The 18,641-nt window shown below is 58.3% G+C and overlaps 1 protein-coding gene across 1 annotated transcript; it reads left to right on the forward strand.

The window, feature by feature from the left end:
• The first annotated feature begins 5,010 nt into the window (after positions 1-5,010).
• Positions 5,011-16,949, forward strand: Plvap (plasmalemma vesicle associated protein). The gene is made up of 6 exons (XM_076870549.2): positions 5,011-5,434; positions 9,746-9,842; positions 9,927-10,645; positions 11,649-11,712; positions 11,849-11,930; positions 16,221-16,949. The coding sequence occupies exons 1-6, from the start codon at positions 5,066-5,068 to the stop codon at positions 16,225-16,227; spliced, it is 1,338 nt and encodes a 445-aa protein (XP_076726664.2). The 5' UTR covers positions 5,011-5,065; the 3' UTR covers positions 16,228-16,949.
• The last annotated feature ends 1,692 nt before the right edge of the window (positions 16,950-18,641 follow it).

Below are 18,641 nucleotides of genomic sequence, written 5' to 3' on the forward strand. Positions count from 1 at the left end.
CAGTGGGGAGCCACGGCAGGCGCCAGGGCAGGAAGGGAGCAGCCGGGTCTTGGGGTGACTTGGAGAGAGAGCCGCGCAGCGCTGAGGCCTCCCCGGGAGCCAAGAGCTCCTCAGTGGGACCCGCGCCCAGGCCACAGGGCCGCCCTGGCCCGTCTTTTCTCTCCCCTGCATCCTGACTCCATCTAGTGATCCCCTGGCTCTGTAGGCCATCTCTCCATTTAGAAGTATCTCCTTTTGGGGTGGGAGAAGGTGGGAGGTCGCTGGGGATGGGACCCAGGGCCTCACAAATGCTAAGCCAGCCTCTTCCCCTGAGCTCCTTCCCCGCCCAGCCCGGTGGAGGGTCTCTTTTTCTTTCTTCCTTTCTTTCTCTTTTTCTTTTCGTTTTTTGTCCTAATGATTGAACCCAGGGATGCGCTACCTCTGAGCTACACCCCCGGCTGATTTTGTTTTATGTTGAAACAGGGGCTCACTAAGTTGCTGAGGCTGGCCTTGAACTTGCGATCCTCCTGCCTCAGTCTCCTGAGTGGCGGGGATGACAGGCCTGCCCCACCTGGCCCAGCCCTAGTCTCTTTTTATCTCTGTGTGTCTGTTCCTGTCCCCTGCCACAGCCTTCTGAGTAATGCCCCTGTCTGTGGTTATCTGACAGCCCCCCCCTCCAGTGGCTACAGGGACAGGGGTGGGGGACAGCAATAGGAAGCCCTAGAGATGGCAGGGGCCACCTGGACAGCAGTGACCTATCTTCACCTTCTCCTTCCTGGTCCCATGTAAACAAATTGGTCCCCATTTTTCAGCCAAGTCCCAGAGAACACAGGCTGCCCCCGCCCTCGGGGGTCTCTACCTCGGAAAGCACAGAACCTAAATTTGCCAAAAAGCAAACACGGTGTCACGGCATCACGGTGGGGCGTTTTCTGAACCTCTCTGACACCATCACTTAAGAACCTTCCTGAAGTCTCATGTGGTTTTATTAAAGCTCCTGTCCCCTGTGAGGACGTCACTTGTCAGTTTTCACAAGTGACTTCTTGGTGCCAGTTTTCCCTTCTCCACCTCAACACGCGACAGAAAACAAGTGGGTTGTTTTCCTGCAGAAAAGGAAACGGAGGGGTGTGTTAAGCGATGGGTGGTGGGTGGTGGCCCCCGGGGGGAGCGATGGGTGGTGGCTGAGATGGAGTTAGGGGAGTGGAGGGTCCGGGCGAGGCGCTGACCAGGGGCCAGGCTCTCCCACACAGAGGCAGAGGCCAGCTCCTGTTGACCTGCTGGGGCGGGCGGGGGTCTGGTAATTTCCACTGGCCAGAGGCAGGCACAGTTCCAAAAGAAGTTTCTGGTTGCGGAAGACTGGGACCATCAGGGGGTCACGGCCAGCTTGTCCTGGGAACTGCTGAGTACCCTGCAGCCGCACCATCCTGCACAAACATCCTGGCCTTGTGGCTCCATCTGAGCCTCCTGATAGGCCTGAAGGACTCTGGGTACTCGGGGAGCAGCAGCTGCCCAAACTCACAGGGGACCACCAAGGGGACAGACAGGAGAGGAAGACCCAGCCAGCCACACAGCCAGCCGTGGTGGCGCATTTCTGTGATCCTAGCACCTGAGGAGGCTGAGGCCTGAGGATCAAAGTTCAAAGCCAGCCTCAGCAATTTAGCAAGGCCCTGGGCAACGCAGTGAGACCCTGAGACCCTGTCTCTAAATAAAACACAAAATAGGGCTGGGGAGGTGGCTCAGGCTCAGTGCTTAAGTGCCCCTGAGTCCTAGACACACACACAAAAAAAACTGTCAGACATTCCCGCCTCTGGATCTCTGTCCAGTCACCCCTCAGACACCTGCGGGCCCAAGTGAAGAGTCACTGTTTCCGGCGGAAGTGGGCTTCAGGACTCTGAAAAGTGACCCTGGCAACTCTTATCACGACCCACAGGTCTGCGGTGTCATCCACACCAGTGAAGCAGACGGAGGCCGGGTTGTCCCCTACCTTCCATCCCGCGGGGACCTTCTGCTGTTGAAAAGAGCGAGGGTGGGGAGCCGGGCTGGGCCGCAGAGGGCAAGAGTTCACTGTGCCCAGGGGCTCCCTGCATTGTCCCAGCCTCTGTCCCACCATGTCCTGGTTCCTGACTGTCGCAGAGGGATTCGTGAGCAAAGTTTCCTGTGGACATGACAAATTGTTTTCAGGAAAAAAACGCAAGCGCTCACATCAGGGCCGCGCGTTTGACCTCTAGAGAATCCTCCATCCCCTGCTCACCTCCTTCCCTCTGGAGTTATCCGGCGGGACACAGGCAGGACGTTTTCAGAAAGTCTATTTTTAGGCATTTTAGACACTGCTGGCGGGGGTGTGAGTGGAAACGACATCTTTGAAGGACAAATTGGTGACAGCTATCAAAATGTAACAGCCGCTGGCATTGAGACCCGGGGATTTCATTTGTAGAGATTTGATTTCAAATCATCTATTCTTCATTGAAACAAACAAACCAAAAATAACTTAGAAACAATCTAAAGGACCATCTGTAATTATTATGGTAATGTGTGGTGAAAATCTAAACAAACAAGAGAAATCTACAGCTCTCAGGGCTGGGGAGGGAGCTCAGCGGTGGAGTCTCATCCCGAGGCTCTGAGCTCATCCCCAGCACTGGGGCTCGGAGGGGAGATTGACAGATTTTAAGAAAGAAGGCTTATCATTGTCTTTTCTGTTCAAAAGAATCTGGCTAATGAAATAAGTTATTCAAATAGAAGTATTAGAAATCAAAGGTGTGAGATAAAATTGCCAAAAGAAAACAGAATACTGTTTTCAAGCTTGAAACAAATAAAATAAGTATGTCTATTTAAGACTCTGGGGCTGGGGATGTGGTTCAGTGGTGGAGAAATTGCCTAGCATGAGTGAGATCCTGGATTCAATCTCTAGTACCACGGTAAATAAATAAGCCAACAGACAAATAAATAAGGAAATAAGACTCTGGTTTGAAGCCAGATATGGTGGGGTGCACTTGTAATCCAGGCTACTGGCAGAGGCAGGAGTATCACTTGATCCAAGGAGTTCAAGAACAGCCTGGGCAATATAGGGAGAGTCTGTTTCAGAAAACAAAAAGGTCCTAAATAAATAAAAACGAAACTCTGGTTCTTCCACTGTGATAATTGCCCCCAATTATAGCACATTAGCATCAGCTGGTCTAGGGTGACTTTCTGACTTTGCAGGAGTTTAAGGTTGCCTTTCTTTTCCCTTGTTAGCTGTACTTCATGTTCATACATACAAATGCAACATCTTGGGCATATCATGAAGGACGTCAACGTTTTAAGTGCACACCTGGCATTGGCCCTGTGTGTTAAACTCCTCCAGGAGCCCTGTCACCCATGTTCCAATCCTGTCATTCCTTCCCCTCCTGAGCTCCCGTAGGCCTGGGGCACCAGCATCTTGGGAGATTGTCTCTTCTCTGTGTATCAGTTCCTCATCTGTCATCAGACACAGGCACGAACCATGAGGGTTATGGATCCTGTAAGATTGTGGTTCAGCTCCTCGAACCTAAAGATATAGCACCATTTATCAGGGCTGAGCGAGTGCCAGCACAGGGTCAGGGCTTCAGCTGGCTGTGTTGTCACCTCTAGACAGGACAAAACTGAGGCCCGGGAGAGGAAGTCACTTGTCTGAGGTCACACAGCTGGTAGGTGGCACAGCCAGGGCCCAAGGCGTGCTCCATAACCCCCTTACCAACAGTGTCCTCCCCCCACCCTGCTGGGGGGGGGCCCTGGGGGGCCTGGCCAACCTGGAGACAAAGCTGGTTGGGCACCAGCGCAGCCCCTAACCCTCCTTCCTCCACCCTCCATGCTGGCTGGGAAGGGTCCGGAACCGGCGGGTAGCTGCAAAGGCCAAAGGTCAGACTGGGGTTTCCTGCCCACCCCTGGGAACTTCCTCCATCTCGACTCAGCCGCCTCTCTGAGAACCACCCTGGAAGACCCTCCCCACTTTCAAGTAGCCCCAGCCCACTACCCTGGCTATTGGGGGGACGGGTCCCCACACAGAGCTTCACCCTGCTGTGTCCCCCACATGCAGTGGGCAGCAATGGTACTGCTGTCACCTGCCAGAGTCCAGTCCCCTTCCCAGCCCCTCCCTCCCTCCAGGCAGCTCTGACACCTTCGGGCTACAGGTGTGTCCCACTCCATCTCCCACAGCTGGGCTGCCCTTGGCCGGGCCTGGATCCCGTGTCTCTCCCGGGTGGGGGCCTGGCCCCAGCCAGCACAGAGCAGGCAGAGAAGTGGTCCCCTGGGCTCCGGGAGGACATACCCAGGATCCTTTGCTCCTAGATCCTGACATCCCCTCCATGCTGCCCAGGGGGCACCGGCTCATAATGACCCCAGAAGTCCCCAAGGGGGTTGAGCTTCAGGAAGCAGGAGGCTCAACCCCACTGAACCCCACATCTGCTCCCCATCTCATGGAGCCCCCCAAAACTGTGATCAGGAACTGACAGGAATGACTACAGTAGCTAGTCCAGTGTCACAGGCCGGTCCAGCCACAGGCTGCCCTGGCCCCCAGCGTCCCCCACCTCACTGAGACACGGGCAGGCGGGGACCCTGGCCTGCACCTGCACAGGGCCACACGGACTGCATGTCCCTCCCTGGGCTCAGCACTCTGGGATGAGGGTTGTGTCCCATTTACGGCCCCAGTGAAGCGGGCATGTCTTTGTGGCCAGTCAGAAGGAGAGTCCAGCTCTGTGAACCAACAGCGAAGGTCCCAGGCCGTGCCTGCTCCGTGGGCCTCAGTCTCCTCCTCCACACAATGGGTGCAGCAGCGGGCCTGGGAGGATTCAAGGAGAGTGTGCTACAAGCTCTGGGCATGGAGGAAGGCTGAGGAAGCCCAGTCACCAGCCGGTGCCCCACCCAGCATTAATCAGAGAGGCCCTGCGTGGCCTCCGGGCTGCCTAGCCCCTCCCAGCCCCTCACAGCCCGGGTGGGAGTGTTGTGATAACGGCAGCCCCCGTTTCCTCCTGGCCAGGAAGGAGCCAGGCAGAGGAAGTATTAAGAGGAGTAATATAAACACTCCCCTGTGCGCGGGGCGGCAGCGGGCGGGAGCGGGCAGTGCACGGGCAGGAGCATGGGTCTGGCCATGGAGCACCGCGGGGCCTACTCCCGGGCGGGGGACAGCCCCCGGGGCTGCTGGTATTACCTGCGCTACTTTTTCCTCTTCGTCTCGCTCATCCAGTTCCTCATCATCCTGGGCCTGGTCCTCTTCATGGTCTACGGCAACGTGCACTTGAGCACCGAGTCCAACCTGCAGGCCACCGAGCGCCGCGCCGAGAGCCTGTACAGCCAGGTCGTGGGGCTGTCGGCCTCCCAGGTCAACCTGACCAAGGAGCTCAACATCACGGCGCGCACCAAGGACAACATCATGCAGATGCTGCTCAGCGCCCGCCGCGAGCTGGAGCGCATCAACGCCAGCTTCCGCCAGTGCCAGAGTGAGCGGGTAGGTGACTCTGGCCTCGGGACCCGCGCAAGTCGCATTCCCTCTCTGAGCCTCTGTTTCTCAGCCGTGTGACGGGGACGCTCAAAGATCTAAATTCTATGTGAGCAGCCCGCGCAGATTAAAAGAAAATATATAGTATAAGTAGATCCCCTGCTACATTTGGGATACACTCACCACTTTAAAAAAGTTATTCCTTACTTGTTTCAGTCTATAACAAAATGCCTGAGCCAAGTAATTTATAAAGAATAAATGTTTAGAGGCTGGGGTGGCGGCTCATGGTAGAGCACTTGCCTAGCGTGTGTGAGGCACTGGGTTCTTGATTCTCAGCACCGCATTTAAATAAATTTTTTAAAAAAGGGTTCTCAACATATATATATATAAATCAGGGCACGGTGGCACATGCCTGTAATCCCAGCAACTTGGGAGGCTGAGGCAGGAGGATTGCGAGTTCAAAGCCAGCCTCAGCAATGGGGAGGCACTAAGCAACTCAGTGAGACCCTGTTTCTAAATAAAAAAGGTCTGGTGATGGGGCCAGTGGTTAAGCACGCCTGGGTTCTATTCCCAGTACCGGGAAAAAGAAAAAGAAAAAAAGGATTGTAGTTTCCGGGGCAGCCTAGGCACCTTAATGAGACCCTATTTCAAAAATAAAGCTTTTAAAAGGCTGGGAGTGCATCTCAATAGTTAGCGCTTGCCCAGCATGCAGGAGGCCCAGAGTTCCATCCCCAGCACCCAGCACATGCACACACACACACACACACACACACACACGCGCGCGCGCGCGCGCGCACACACACACACACACACACACACACACACGACAGGTTTGTTTAGCTTCTGGTCCTGGAGGACAAGAAGTCCTAGATCAAGACACCACGGATGGCACAGGGCGTCCCACGGCAAGTGTGTTGGAGCGAGCGGCTGCCGTAGCCGGGCCACTCCCGATAGCCCCTGATCCACTCGCCCCTGAGTGCATCCATCCACCCGGGGGACAGAGCCTGGTGGCCCAGTCGCCTCCCAGAGGTCCCACTCCTCAACATGGCTGCATTAGGACCACATTTTTAATATGCAGGGTTGGGGACACGTTCAGACCCTGGCACTGTCTCTCTGGAATGCAAGTTGGACGGTGCTCCCTCCACCCTGGCAGCCCTGAGCCCTGAGGTGCCCTGATGTGTCGGCTCGTCACAGCTGCAGGTAGCTGGCTCGAGAGCTCAGGGTCTTCCTGCACCATGACACGCAGGAGCCGGGTTGCAGAGTGGTGGGCGCTTGCCCAGCACCCCCGGGGCCTGGTTCCCCCCCACACACTGCAAAAGACAAAGGCAGCGATGGCGTGTAATGGCCCCTCTCTGCCTTCTGCTGGTGTCTGCTTCAAACAGATGACCCCGGAGGAGGGGGAGTCTCAAAGCCTTTTGGGGGTGGGAAACGGAGGCCTGAGAGCTGAGAGGAGGCAGGTTTCCGCAAGGGACAGCATCCAGGACATTGCAGCCACACGGTGGGGGGCCATGGGGACTCTCGCTCCCTCATTCCAGCCCATGATGGACTCTCAGAGGTCACCATCATCGGTCACCACGGCTCTCTCTCTCTCTCTCACAGCTGCATCCTCCAGGGGGTCCTGCTCAGCCCAAAACACTGAAGGGAGGTGGCATGGGGGTGTCCTGAGACCCCTGCTATATGTGGGGCACTGGGTGAGGGAAGGCTGGCTTGGGACAACCCGTGTCCTTCACAGGAAGCATCCTGTCTGGTGGGGGCTGGGAGGGAGAAAGAAAGGCCTCCCAGTGCAGCCCTGTTCCCCCATGGTGTTATGGAGGAGGATCCCGTGCTCTGAGTGGTCTCTAGCCAGCTATCTGAAGCTGTGACGGGCTGCCACACCACGGGCACCTCAAGGGTCTTAAGGGTTCAGGGCTACCAGGGAACAGATGCACTGTCCACCTTGAGTTCCAGAGAGACAGGCCCCCAGGGCCCTGCCTCTTCCCTCAGGCTCCCAGGATGAGCTGCACCTGCCCCTCGGAGCCCCAGAAGGGGCCAGTGCCTCCCACAATCCCTCAGGGCGGGGTAGGTCCCCCACCAAACCCCCTCAGCCCCTAGAGTGGTTGCCCCCCAGACTCCAAGGATGGAGCCATTCCCAGCTTCCCTAGAACCCCAAGGTGGGACTGTGTCCCCCACAGAGTCTCAGGGCGGGGCACTGCCCCCCACCGCAGACTCCTAGAGCAGGGTGTGTCTCCCCCAGACTCTGCCCTTGAGGCACCCAGAATACGCAGGGGCCCGCCCCCAGGCCTGAGCTGGGCCCCCTCCGACTTTGCGATTCCTAGGCATTGGCCCATCTCGATTTTCCAGGACACCCACGACCATCGGGTGCAGGGACATCAGGATCAGCCACTCTGGGCTGATCCCGGAACCCAGACTGCCCCATCAAAACCGCGAGGCGCCTGAGGCTGGATTGTTTTATTCTTCTCTTGTTATTTATTGATTGTTGCTGGGGACTGAACCCAGCACCCTACACAAGCTCCCCACGTGTCCTATCGCCCTGTGGCTCAGCAACATCCCCGGCCCCGATTTCAGATGTTTAAGACCTTAAAATGTGAAGATAACGTGTTTCCTTGTTTTGTGTTTTTTCCTTTGAGTTGACAAAGCTTCTTACCTGGAACCCTTCAGGGTGTCCTGCAAGGGTCCCCTGGCGTTGTACCCTGCCCTCTGCCTCTCTGGGAGGGGGTCGCTGGTGCTGGGGAGGAGCCCCCCTTCCCCACCCACCCCACGTCCTGTCCTAGTGAGTATGAATCTTGGTCCCCGACACCCCGTCCTGTGGTGCTAGGAAATGTGATTTTTCTTAAAGTGTCTTTCTTCCTTTAATTTTAACTGGCATGGAATTTGGGCTGATTTATGGACTACGAGCCTATCTGTGAGCTCCCTATGGATAGGCAGTGGGTAGTGACCAAGTCAGGACGATTAACACATCCATCTCTCCCCTGGAACGTCGTCGTCGATGTGTTGGGATTCCTTGAATTCTCTATAAATGCAACTGCGGGTCGCGCCTCAGTCACTGCCGGAGAAAGGCAGCTGTCACCCAGGGTGTGCGCCAGTCAGGGAGTGCCCACCCCATGGGCAGCCCTGAGGAGCGAGGCTCAGGCGCCATTTGTGTCTTGGGTGTGTCTGGGAAGCAGGACCTGGCCCTTCTTGTCACTTGCTCCCACAGGAAGGAAAGTGCCACACCCCAGCCCTTTTTCTTTTTTATTTTGAGACAGGGTCTTACTTAGTCCCCGAGGCTGGCCTTGAACTCACTATCCTCCTGCCTCGGCCTCCTGGGTTGCTGGGAGGACAGTTGCGCCCCAGGCTGCCGATCTTCATGGGCCCTTGACTTGCATTCCCCTAAGACGGGTTGCACTGCACGACTTTCCCTGCGCTGGAAGATGACCCTCTGTGTATCTTCTTGGGGAAATGTCCATCCAGGTCCTTTGCCCACTTGCTAATTGGGTTTGCTTCATTACTGACGTGTAAAAGCTGTTGAAATGCATCCTGGTATTGGCATGTATCAGAACCTGGTTCCTTTTTTCCCTTTGACAACTTTTAATCGACCTTCATGACCATACTGGCCGTGGGGAACATAAGCCCTGGGCGACGATCAACTCAGGGTGATCGGCATCTCCCTCACCTGCAGGGTCTGCTACTTCTTTCTGCTGGGAACGTCCAAAATCCTCTCTTCCAGCTACTGTGAAGTAGACAATGGACGATGGTTGAGGCTAGTGACCGACTGGGCTATAGATCACTAGGACTTACCCTCTAGTCATTTTCGTCACCAGTCGGCAGCCCTCCCCTAGTCCCCTCCCCACCTCGTTCCCTTTTGTGGTTGACCAGTGTGAGTTGCAAAAACTATTTTTATTTCTTCTTTTATTTGTTTGCTTTTGGTGCCAGGGATTGAACCCACAGGTGCTTAACCACTGAGCCACATCCCCAGCCCCGTTTTTGTGTTTTATTTAGAGACAGGGTCTCGCTGAGTTGCTGAGGCTGGCTTTGAACTCACGATCCTCCTGCCTCAGTCCCCGGAGCCGCTGGGATGATGGGCCTGGCCGCTGCACCTGACTGTAAAAACCTCTGTTTTTTTTCCCCCGGTGCTGGGATTCGAACCCAGGGCCTTGAGCAAGCTGCGTGCTCCACCCCTGAGTGCCACACCCCTATAGAATTTTGTTATCAGACTAAGGCGCCCTGTAATGGAGCTGAGCCCTTGAGAACATGGCTCACCCAGGCCACCTGGGGGCCCATCTGGGCCTGGGCAGCCTGGGTGGGTGCTGAGTTCTGTCCTCTGTCCCCCACTCGCCGCAGGCCATCTACTTCACCAACCTGAAATACATGGTCGCCATCATCCTGAGCGAGCAGGAGTGCCAGGAGCAGCTGAAACAGGCCAACAAGTCCTGCAACGGTGAGCCGGGGCCAGGCCGGGGGCTCCTCACCCAGGGCTCGGGCAGCTCCCGAGCTGACCGGGTCCCCTCTGCCGCCCCCTCAGCCTTGCTCTACGTGTGGGACCAGAAAGCCAAGGCGCTGGAGATGGAGCTGGCCAAGGAGAAGGTGGTGTGTGCCCAGGACAAGGAGGGCCTGCTGGCCGGCAAGCGAGCGGCGGAGGAGCAGCTGGCGGCCTGCAGCCAGGTGCGCGAGCAGCAGCAGCAGGAGCGGCAGCTGGCCCAGGACCGGCTGCAGAAGGTGCAGGCCCTCTGCCTCCCGCTGGACAGGGACAAGTTCGAGACGGACCTGCGCAACCTGTGGAAGGACTCCATCATCCCACGCAGCCTGGAGACCTTGAGCTACAACATGGGCTACCCCGTGATCTCGCATCCGGACGTGGTCTCCATCCGGAGAGCCTGCGACCAGATGCCCATCATCATGAGCTCCAAGGTGGAGGAGCTGGCCCGGAGCCTGCGGGCCGGCATCGAGCGCGTGGCCCGCGAGAACTCGGACCTCCAGCGCCAGAAGCTGGAGGCCGAGCAGAGCCTGCGAGCCAGTCGGGAGGCCAAGGAGCAGGCGGAGAAGGAGGCCCGGGCCCGCGAGGCCAAGCTCCAAGCCGGATGCGCCCAGCAGGTGCAGCAGGCCCTGCAGGAGAAGGCGGTGCTGCAGAGGGAGAGGGACAACCTGGCCAAGGAGCTGGCGGAGAAGAAGCAAGAGGTGGAGCAGCTGAAGATGCAGGTGGACGTCAGAATCTCGGCCCTGGACACCTGCCTCAAGGCCAAGGTGGGCCCCTGGGGGCCGCCTGGGAGTTGGGTCTGGAGCTCAAGCTGGTGGTGACCTTGAACTTGAATTTGGAGTGGGGGTGAAGCTGGCTGTCCTGTCTGGGTTGGGTGGGTGGGGACTCCCTGGAGAGCTCACTGGAGTCGGGATGGGGACAGAGTTGGGAATGGGGACGGGCATGACCAAGGGGTGGCAGATGAGTGCCGAGGCTGGAGGCAGGGTGGCCGCTGGACCTGGGTCTGGGTGAGGGAGGAATCTGGAATTTCAATTTCGGTTGCCTGGGGATGGGGTTGGGGTGAAGCCCTGAGGTGGATGTGGAATTGAGCTCGCGGGACCTGCAGACGGCCGCTGCGGCTCTGGGCAAATGGAGGGGTTCATTGCCATTAGGACCCGGGCAGAGTCTGGAATTAGGAAAGGTGTTGAGAGAGGGTCAAGTGTGGGGGGCAGGCGGGGTTCAGGGTCACTGGCCAGCGTTAGGGCCAGGGTTAAGGTTAGAGGGGGGACTGGGGAATGGGCTGGGGGCTGGCTTTTCACAGTCAGGGCATGTCAGGGTGGGGCTCCAGCTAAAGATGCAGCGTGGGCTCTGAGGCGGCCGAGCTCAGAACTGGCTGGACCACAGGACTCTGGGGTTGCCGGAGGAACGGCTTTTAGGACCGGGGTCCGGCTGGTTGCCAGAGCAGGTCACCTTTGTCTGGAGGGCCAGGCCAGGTGGCTGTGCTCAGCTGGGGTCACACCTGGTGCCCAGGCTGAGGGGCCCAGGCCACCCAGCTCTGTAGAAGGGGGTGCCCAGCTGTGGCCAAGGAAGGCTGGGCCCTGGATTCCCAGGCGATTTGAGGGCCTGGTGGGTCAGGGGACTGTACGTCTGTTACTGCTGTGTCCACTACACGGAGGTCCCCGCCCTGCCCTGGAAGGACCTCAGAGACCAGGTCTCCAAGGGAAAAGCACCTCCCTGGGGCCCAAGGTCAGGAGACCCAGGTAGGTAACCTCCCTCCCCTTCTTTCCACAGTCACAGTCGATCCCCATTCCAAGACCGGTGGGCCCTGTCCCCCAGCCCCAGCCCCAGCCCATCGGTGAGTGACAGAGGGAAGGGCCAGTAAATGGGAAGGGGGTCCTTTCCAGCACCCCACACCAGGCCCTGCTCTCCAGACTGCTACCCACCCCTAGTCCAGGACCCCAGGCCAAGCCTGCTCCTCCCTCTCTCCACAGACCCAGCGAGCCTAGAGGAGTTCAAGAAAAGGATCCTGGAATCCCAGCGGTCCCCTGCAGGCAACCCTGCAGTCCTATCCAGGTAAGGTGCTGGGCAGGCTGAGGGAGGCTGACTGAGCACTTACTGTATACCAGGTCCTGGGCTGGACCTGAAGGACCCTGCAGTGACCCAGGCACCCCCAGTTCTGTCTCATTTATGACAGTCCCTGAGTCGTGGGCAACACCAACTATGAACCAGCCATGATCAGACAAGCCAAGGGCTGCAATCATTAGGCACCTGATGTGAGCTCTGTACAGTTCTTAGCACCTGCCACAATTAACCCGTCACCATCCTCGTTGGCGAAGGAGCTACTCTGTGCCCCTTTTTAGGTGGGGAAAGTGGGGCACAGAAAGGGCCCTGGGTGACACTGCTGGGAAGTGGCAGAGCGGCTGCGCAGGCCAGGTGACCGCACTGCAGCCAGGCCTCAAGGAGGGGCTTTGACCTGAGGGAGGGGGAGGAGCCGGCCTTGGCCACCACGAAGGTGCAGGGACAGGGCAGGTAACGGGGACACAGGGAGCAAGGGAGAGTGACCGCTGAGCCTCACTTTCTGTCTCCACAAAAACGGGAGTGGAAACGCCATGCTAACTGTGAAGTGCTGTCCACACGAGGCCAGAGCCAGGGTCCCGGGGCCTTAGCGGGGCACATCCAGGGCATCCGGCACACGCGCGAGTCGCGGCCCAGTGCCCGTGCCCCCTTCACCTTGCTGTAGGCCCAGTCATCCGCTGGCTGACCCTGTGCGTGCGTCACAGGGAAGGTGACTCAGGCCACTGCTCCAGAACACCCTGTGCTCCCGCCAGGGTCCCAGCTACAGCGGCTCAGGGCCACATCACGCTAGTGCAGGCCAGGGAGCAGGGAGGGGCGTGCCCAGTCCTGATCCCGATCGATGGCCGCCCGTGCGCAGTACAGCCAGGCAGGTCCAGGGGCTCTCCAGCGCTCCCCGGCACCCCCTCTCCCAGCCTCTCCTTACATACCCCACAGACAGGATGCTCACCCCCTGCACCCTGCTGGGCCCGGCCTGGGCAAAACCTCCGCGCCCAGCAGCCTCCGGGAGGGAAGCAACATAATTTCCCTCTCTTCTTCTTGGCCCAGAGCCCTTGTGGCAAGGAAAGAGATTCTATTATTATCCCCATTTCTCAGAGGAGGGGACTGAGGCCCAGCTGGGGTCACGCACAGGACCGGGCTCCCAGCCCAGGACTGTCCGGCCTCGGCTGAGAACCGGGGAAGCTCTCGACATTGTTTACCCCAAGTGCCTGGCGTCCCCCTGCCAAGAAAACAATGAGCACTTAAGCCCGGGCCCCTTCAGGGTAGCAGGAAGGGCCTCTGACCGCAAGCCTTCCCCTGAGAGAGGGGCTGCCCAGGGTGGGACAGGCCCCACCGTGTTCCAGAGTCAGCCACTCACAGCCGATGAGTCATGGCCTCAGAGTCTCCATGTCTGTTTTGTTTCTTTGTGTTCGAAATGGGGTCTTGCCTTGCTGCCCCGGCTGGTCTTGAACCCCTGGCTCAAGGGATCCTCTGGCCTGGCGCACCCCACCTGGACACCCAGCTTGACTTTTCTGTTTCTTTCTTTCTTTTTTTTAAAATTACTTTTTAGTTGTAGTTGGACACAAAACCTTTCCTGTATTCATTTTTATGTGGTGCTGAGGATGGAACCCAGGGCCTCCCATGTGCTAGGCGAGCGCTCTGCTGCTGAGCCACAACCCCAGCCCTCTTTTTCTTTCTTAAAAAAATTATTATTATTATTATTATTATTATTATTATTATTATTAGGCAGTGTTGGGGATTGAACTCAGGGCCTCACACACTAGGCAAGCACTCACCACTGAGCCACTTCCCCAGCCTGTGGTACTGAGGGTTGAACCCAGGTGGTCTCACTGAGCTCCGTCCTCAGCCCTTTTGATGTTTTGAGACAGGGTCTTGCTAAATTGCTGAGACTGGTTTTGAACTTTCAATCCTCCTGCCTCAGCCTCCAGAGCTGCTGGGATTACAGGTGTGCATCATTATTTCTGGCTCTAATCCCCAGCCTTTTAAAGGATGAAGATGATGAATGATGATGATGATGATTGAGACAGCTGAGTTGCCAGGTTGTTCTTGAACTTGAACATCCAACCTTTTGATGCACCTAGTCAGGGACCAGGTCTGAGGCCCAGCATGAACCTGGGCACCGGGACAACTGTCTCCTCTTCCACTTTGATTCCTTCTGAGCCTCAAGAGAGTCCCTGCTTTCACCAGCCACCAGCCACTCTGGGCCCCCCACATTCACATCAAAGGCAACCCAGGGTCCAGGGTCCAGCACCAGCTAGACTTGAGCACAAGGCCTGGGATTGGGGGGTTTTGGGGTCCCAGGGATTGAACCTCAGGCCGCACACTTCTAGATGAGCAATTTGCAACTGGGCTACACTTGCAGCCATGACCTTGCTTTTTACTGGACGTTTTAAAGTCATCTTTTATTGAAGACAAGGGAACCAGCTCCACTTGGTGAAACTGGGCGTTATCTGGAGACAGTTATTTACATGTTTTGAAGAATCACCATTGCTAGCCGGGCGCAGTGACACACTCCTGAAATCCCAGTGACTCAGGAGGCTAAGGCAGGGATCGCTTTGGCACTTAGTGAGACCCTGTCTCAGGATAAGGTACCAAGAACTGGGGTGTAGCTCGGTGGCAGAGCACTTGTCTGGCATGTTCACGGCCCTGGGTTCCATCCCCACACCACAAAAATAAGACAAAAAGAAAAAGTCCCACAAGCCCCGGGGGCTGGATGTGGCTTAGGCTGCGTCGTTGCCCCCACCCCCCAGCCCGGCTCTGAGCCTGCACAACCTGGCGCTGCTGACCACACCTGTTAGGATCTGTTTGTCATCTAACCCAGGCAGCTGCTGGCACTGGGTGTGGTTGCAGGTGTCAGGGACGCAGCAGAAAATTAGGCACAACCCCCTCCTCGTCCTGTGGGACTTTTAGTCCAGTGGGGAGATGGTGGAAAAACCAGATGCATGTGTCCTCAGAGGGCCCTGGGTGATGGGCAAGAAGAGAAGAGTTAAGGCAGTGTGAAGAGGCTGGGATTTCCCATGGGGACCAGGACAGTCTTCCCTGAGGTGACATCTGACCAAAGACCTAAAAGGAGGTAGGGGAGGGCCCCTGAGGAGGTGCTAGGAAGGGTGCTCCAGGCAGGGGCACAGCCTGTGCAAAGGCCCTGAGGCACATGGAAGTCAGAGTGGCTGGAAGAGTGATGGAAGGGGGAGGAGCAGGTGGGGCTAAGGGGGCAAGTGACAGAGGGAGATGAGGAGCAGCTTGTAGCTGGGGTCCCCCAGAGGGCGGTGAGCAGAACCAGGACTTGACCAACTCAGTCCTTCATAGCTTCCTTCTGGTCACTTTGTGGGACAAGCCATGGAGCCTGGACCACAGCAGAGGTGGCTGTGCAGTCCGGCAAAGCAGCATGGCCCCTGTGCCAGGCAGCCCGGCCCACAGCTGGCACAGGAGTGGGCGAGGGCGAGGGCTGGTCCGCAGGCTGGGGGGGCGGGGAGCCTGGTGAATCCTGGCTGAGAGGGAGCTGGAGCCGGGGACGGAGCCAGCCAAGGAACGTGAGGCCACGGGGCCCCCAGGGAAGAGCGGGGAAGGAAGGGAGGGGGCAGCGGAAGCAGGACTTGGCTGCAGCCCCCTCCTCCCCCACCAGGAAACAGCCTGCGCCAGCCCCTGACCCCGCGGGACAGCCTCTGCCAGCCCGGAGGGGGAGGGGCATTCCAGACAGCTCGGTGGCTTGAGGTGGCCCGAGCAGGCGGTGGGGGAAGGCACGGGGCGGAAGCGGTGGCAGGCTCTAGGAATTGTTCAGGGGAGGCCTGGCAGAGGCAGAGGTGAGAACCTCTGGCTTGGCCTCTGTCCTGGCGCACTGGGGAGCCACGGCTGGTGTGGGAGCGGGGCAGGCATACTAGACCCTCTGCTGCAGTGGGTAGGCTCAGGCCCCGGGCCGTCCTGGGTGCATTAGAGGGAGACCCAGGCCCTGTGTCAGGGGCCGGTGCAGCGGGTTGGCAGGGGCTCTGCTCAGACCCTCCGCATCCCCTGAATGGAGAACACCGGGAACAGGCAGGTGGCAGCTGAGCTTGGCGCTCACGAGGCGGCCTGGGAACCCGAGTTTCTGCATCTGTGTGACAGTCTCACCATCCTGCGGGGCTCAGCAAGTAGGACCTAACAGGGAGGCTGAAGGGGTTGGGGGTCTTGAGCGTAGGGGCCTGGGTGGAGGGAGGCAGGGCCGGGTCTTCGGACCTCCTGTCCTCCCTGAGGACCAGCCTCCAGGGCAGGGACGTCCCAAGTCTGACTGCTGCGTTTCCTCCCTCTCCGTCTTAGTGGCTGAGGACGGTGGCCGGAGGAGTGAGGGGCCGGCGCCCAGCTTGCCCGCCCGCCTGCCGACAGCGCAGCAAGGACACTGGCACCCAGGGCCCAGGCCAGCAGCCAGGAGGCCCCTCCCATGCTCCAATAGCCTCTCCCAGCCCCACACCGCACCCCACAACCCCTCACCCCTAGACACGGTGATGAGATCGCCCACAGCTGCAGCCAGGATGTCACAAAGCCAGGGACAATGTTCCCCTGAAAGTCCATGGCAACATCATACACAGACGCAGCAATGTCACACAGACACATGGAGGGTGTCACAGAGAGCGGTCACTGCACACAGTGACAATGCCACACACCTATGCAGCACCCACATCACACTCACTTTATACTCACTTTCTGCCCTACCCCAGGGGCCGAGGCACCACAGCGTCACCCTGCTTTCCTCACAGCCCTGTGTCCCACCATCCCCTCCTCCAACTTCCTTATCTCCCAGCGCCTGGACCAGGAGGTGAGAACAGGAAGCCATTCACCTCCAACCCTTTGAGAGTTTCCAGGCTCCCTTGAGAGTTTCCAGGCGCACCTCCTGGAGAGTTTCCAGGCTCCCCTTGTGAGGGAGAGCCTGGTCCAAGGGTGAGGGTCCAGTGCGGAGATTATCCCCTTTCCTCCCACCCCTCCCCACCCAGCCCTGTGGCCTCTTATGACACTAGTGGCACCTAATAAATATTAGCAAATCCCTTCAAAGACTCAGGGTCCTGACTCCTGCTTTGAAGGCACCAGGGCCACAGGGAGGAACAGGAGAGAGGAGAGCGGGGGAGCCTCTTCCCCGTGTCCCCTGGGACCAGCACCAGGGACACAACCCAGGCCTCTTGACACGACCACGGAGCCTGCGCTGGGAAGGCACCGGCACCGCTGGGACGTTTAGTGTCTAACAGGCTTCTCAGCTTTGCCTTCCTGGGTGGCAGGGAGCTCCGTGCCGTGATCTCTGAAGCGCCACAAGCAGCGCATTGCAGAATGCTCCTGGCAGAATGAGTCCAGGAGCAATGTCACAAAAGTCCCCGGCCATTTGTTCTTATTGGTTTTGTCTTTAACGCCCAGACCCCACCAGCCACTAATCTGGGCGCACTTTGATCTCGCCCAACCAGGTGGCATGGAGGAGGGTAAGTTGAGGGAACAGAGGAGAGCGAGGCTGTACCCGGGTGCGGGAGGAAAGGACATCAAAAGCCACCAACACCCGGGGCAGGTGGAGAGGAGAAGGCGCGCTCCCCCTTCCCGAGTCCTGACTCCTAAGAAGAAAAAACGCCAGGGGACACTGCGCGGCCACCCAGGGGAGACAGGCTGAGACTGCAGCTGGGATTCTGGGTTTGTCCTCCACCCCCCTGGGATCCTGCAGAGAGGGGACGAGACGGGAGCCGGGGCTGGCAGCACCGGGCTCGTGCTGGGGCAGGCTGGTCTGGAGGGACAAAGGACCGATATTTCCGGGATACGGAAGCGCAGGCGAGAGCGGTCGCTGCAGGAAACACTCGGCTGGGGCTGGGCCAGGGCAGGGCGGGGGTCAGCAGGGCCAGGCTGTCCAGACAGGCCAGTCTGGAGCCCCAAGGAAATGGGACGTCCCTGCCCTGAGCGGGCTGCTCAGCCTGGGGCTCTGGGAGGCGCTGGCGGGACTGACGTGGGTTCCAGAGTCCCACATCCCAAGTTCCAACTCAGTTATCATATCAGCCTCCATTTTTCTCATCAATAAATGGGCCCAATCATGATTCTCAAGCTAGGCCCAAGGGCACTTGCCCGTAATCCAAGAGGAGTACTTGGACCCAGAATTTCAGGGCCAGCCTGGGCCCACAATGAGGCTCTGCCTCAAAAACAAATAAATGAAAATGACAATCCTAAATCCTCCAGGCACGCAGGCCCGTCTCTGGCCCAGGACCCTGCCCTGCTTTGGCTCGTGCAAGCCCAAACCTTAACCTCTGCTGTCCTGGTCCAGAGGGACCCTCTATCATGGAATCCGACCAAGTTCCTCTCCAGCTCGCACACCTCACATGGCTCCCCATTACCCTTGCACAAAGTCTGGCTCCTCAGCCCTTCTGTGCCACCCCCACCCCCAGACACGGTGCGACCTTTGTCTCAGGGGCTCCTGGATGTTTGATTCTCTGGCTGAAGACTCACCAAGCTCTAATGCGGGAGTGTCCTCAGACTAGAGTGGCTTTCCCCTTACTGCTTCTTCCCATGCGGCCCAGCGCTGGAGACCTCCTCCTCCAGGCAGCCCTGCTCCCTCTTGGGCACCCCTCCTCATCGCTCCTCCTCTGCAGCCTTTCTCCTGAATGGAGGGTCCCTGGCTCTTGCTTGTCCAGGGGCAGAAGGGGACTGAAAACCCAGCAGGGGGCAACCGGCAGGTCCCTGACCCTGAGGTCCAGCCGCTGGGTGAGGCACTGACTCTCT

The sequence above is a fragment of the Callospermophilus lateralis genome, chromosome 1 (assembly GCF_048772815.1).
Source record: "Callospermophilus lateralis isolate mCalLat2 chromosome 1, mCalLat2.hap1, whole genome shotgun sequence".
Classification (NCBI taxonomy): Eukaryota; Metazoa; Chordata; class Mammalia; order Rodentia; family Sciuridae; genus Callospermophilus; species Callospermophilus lateralis.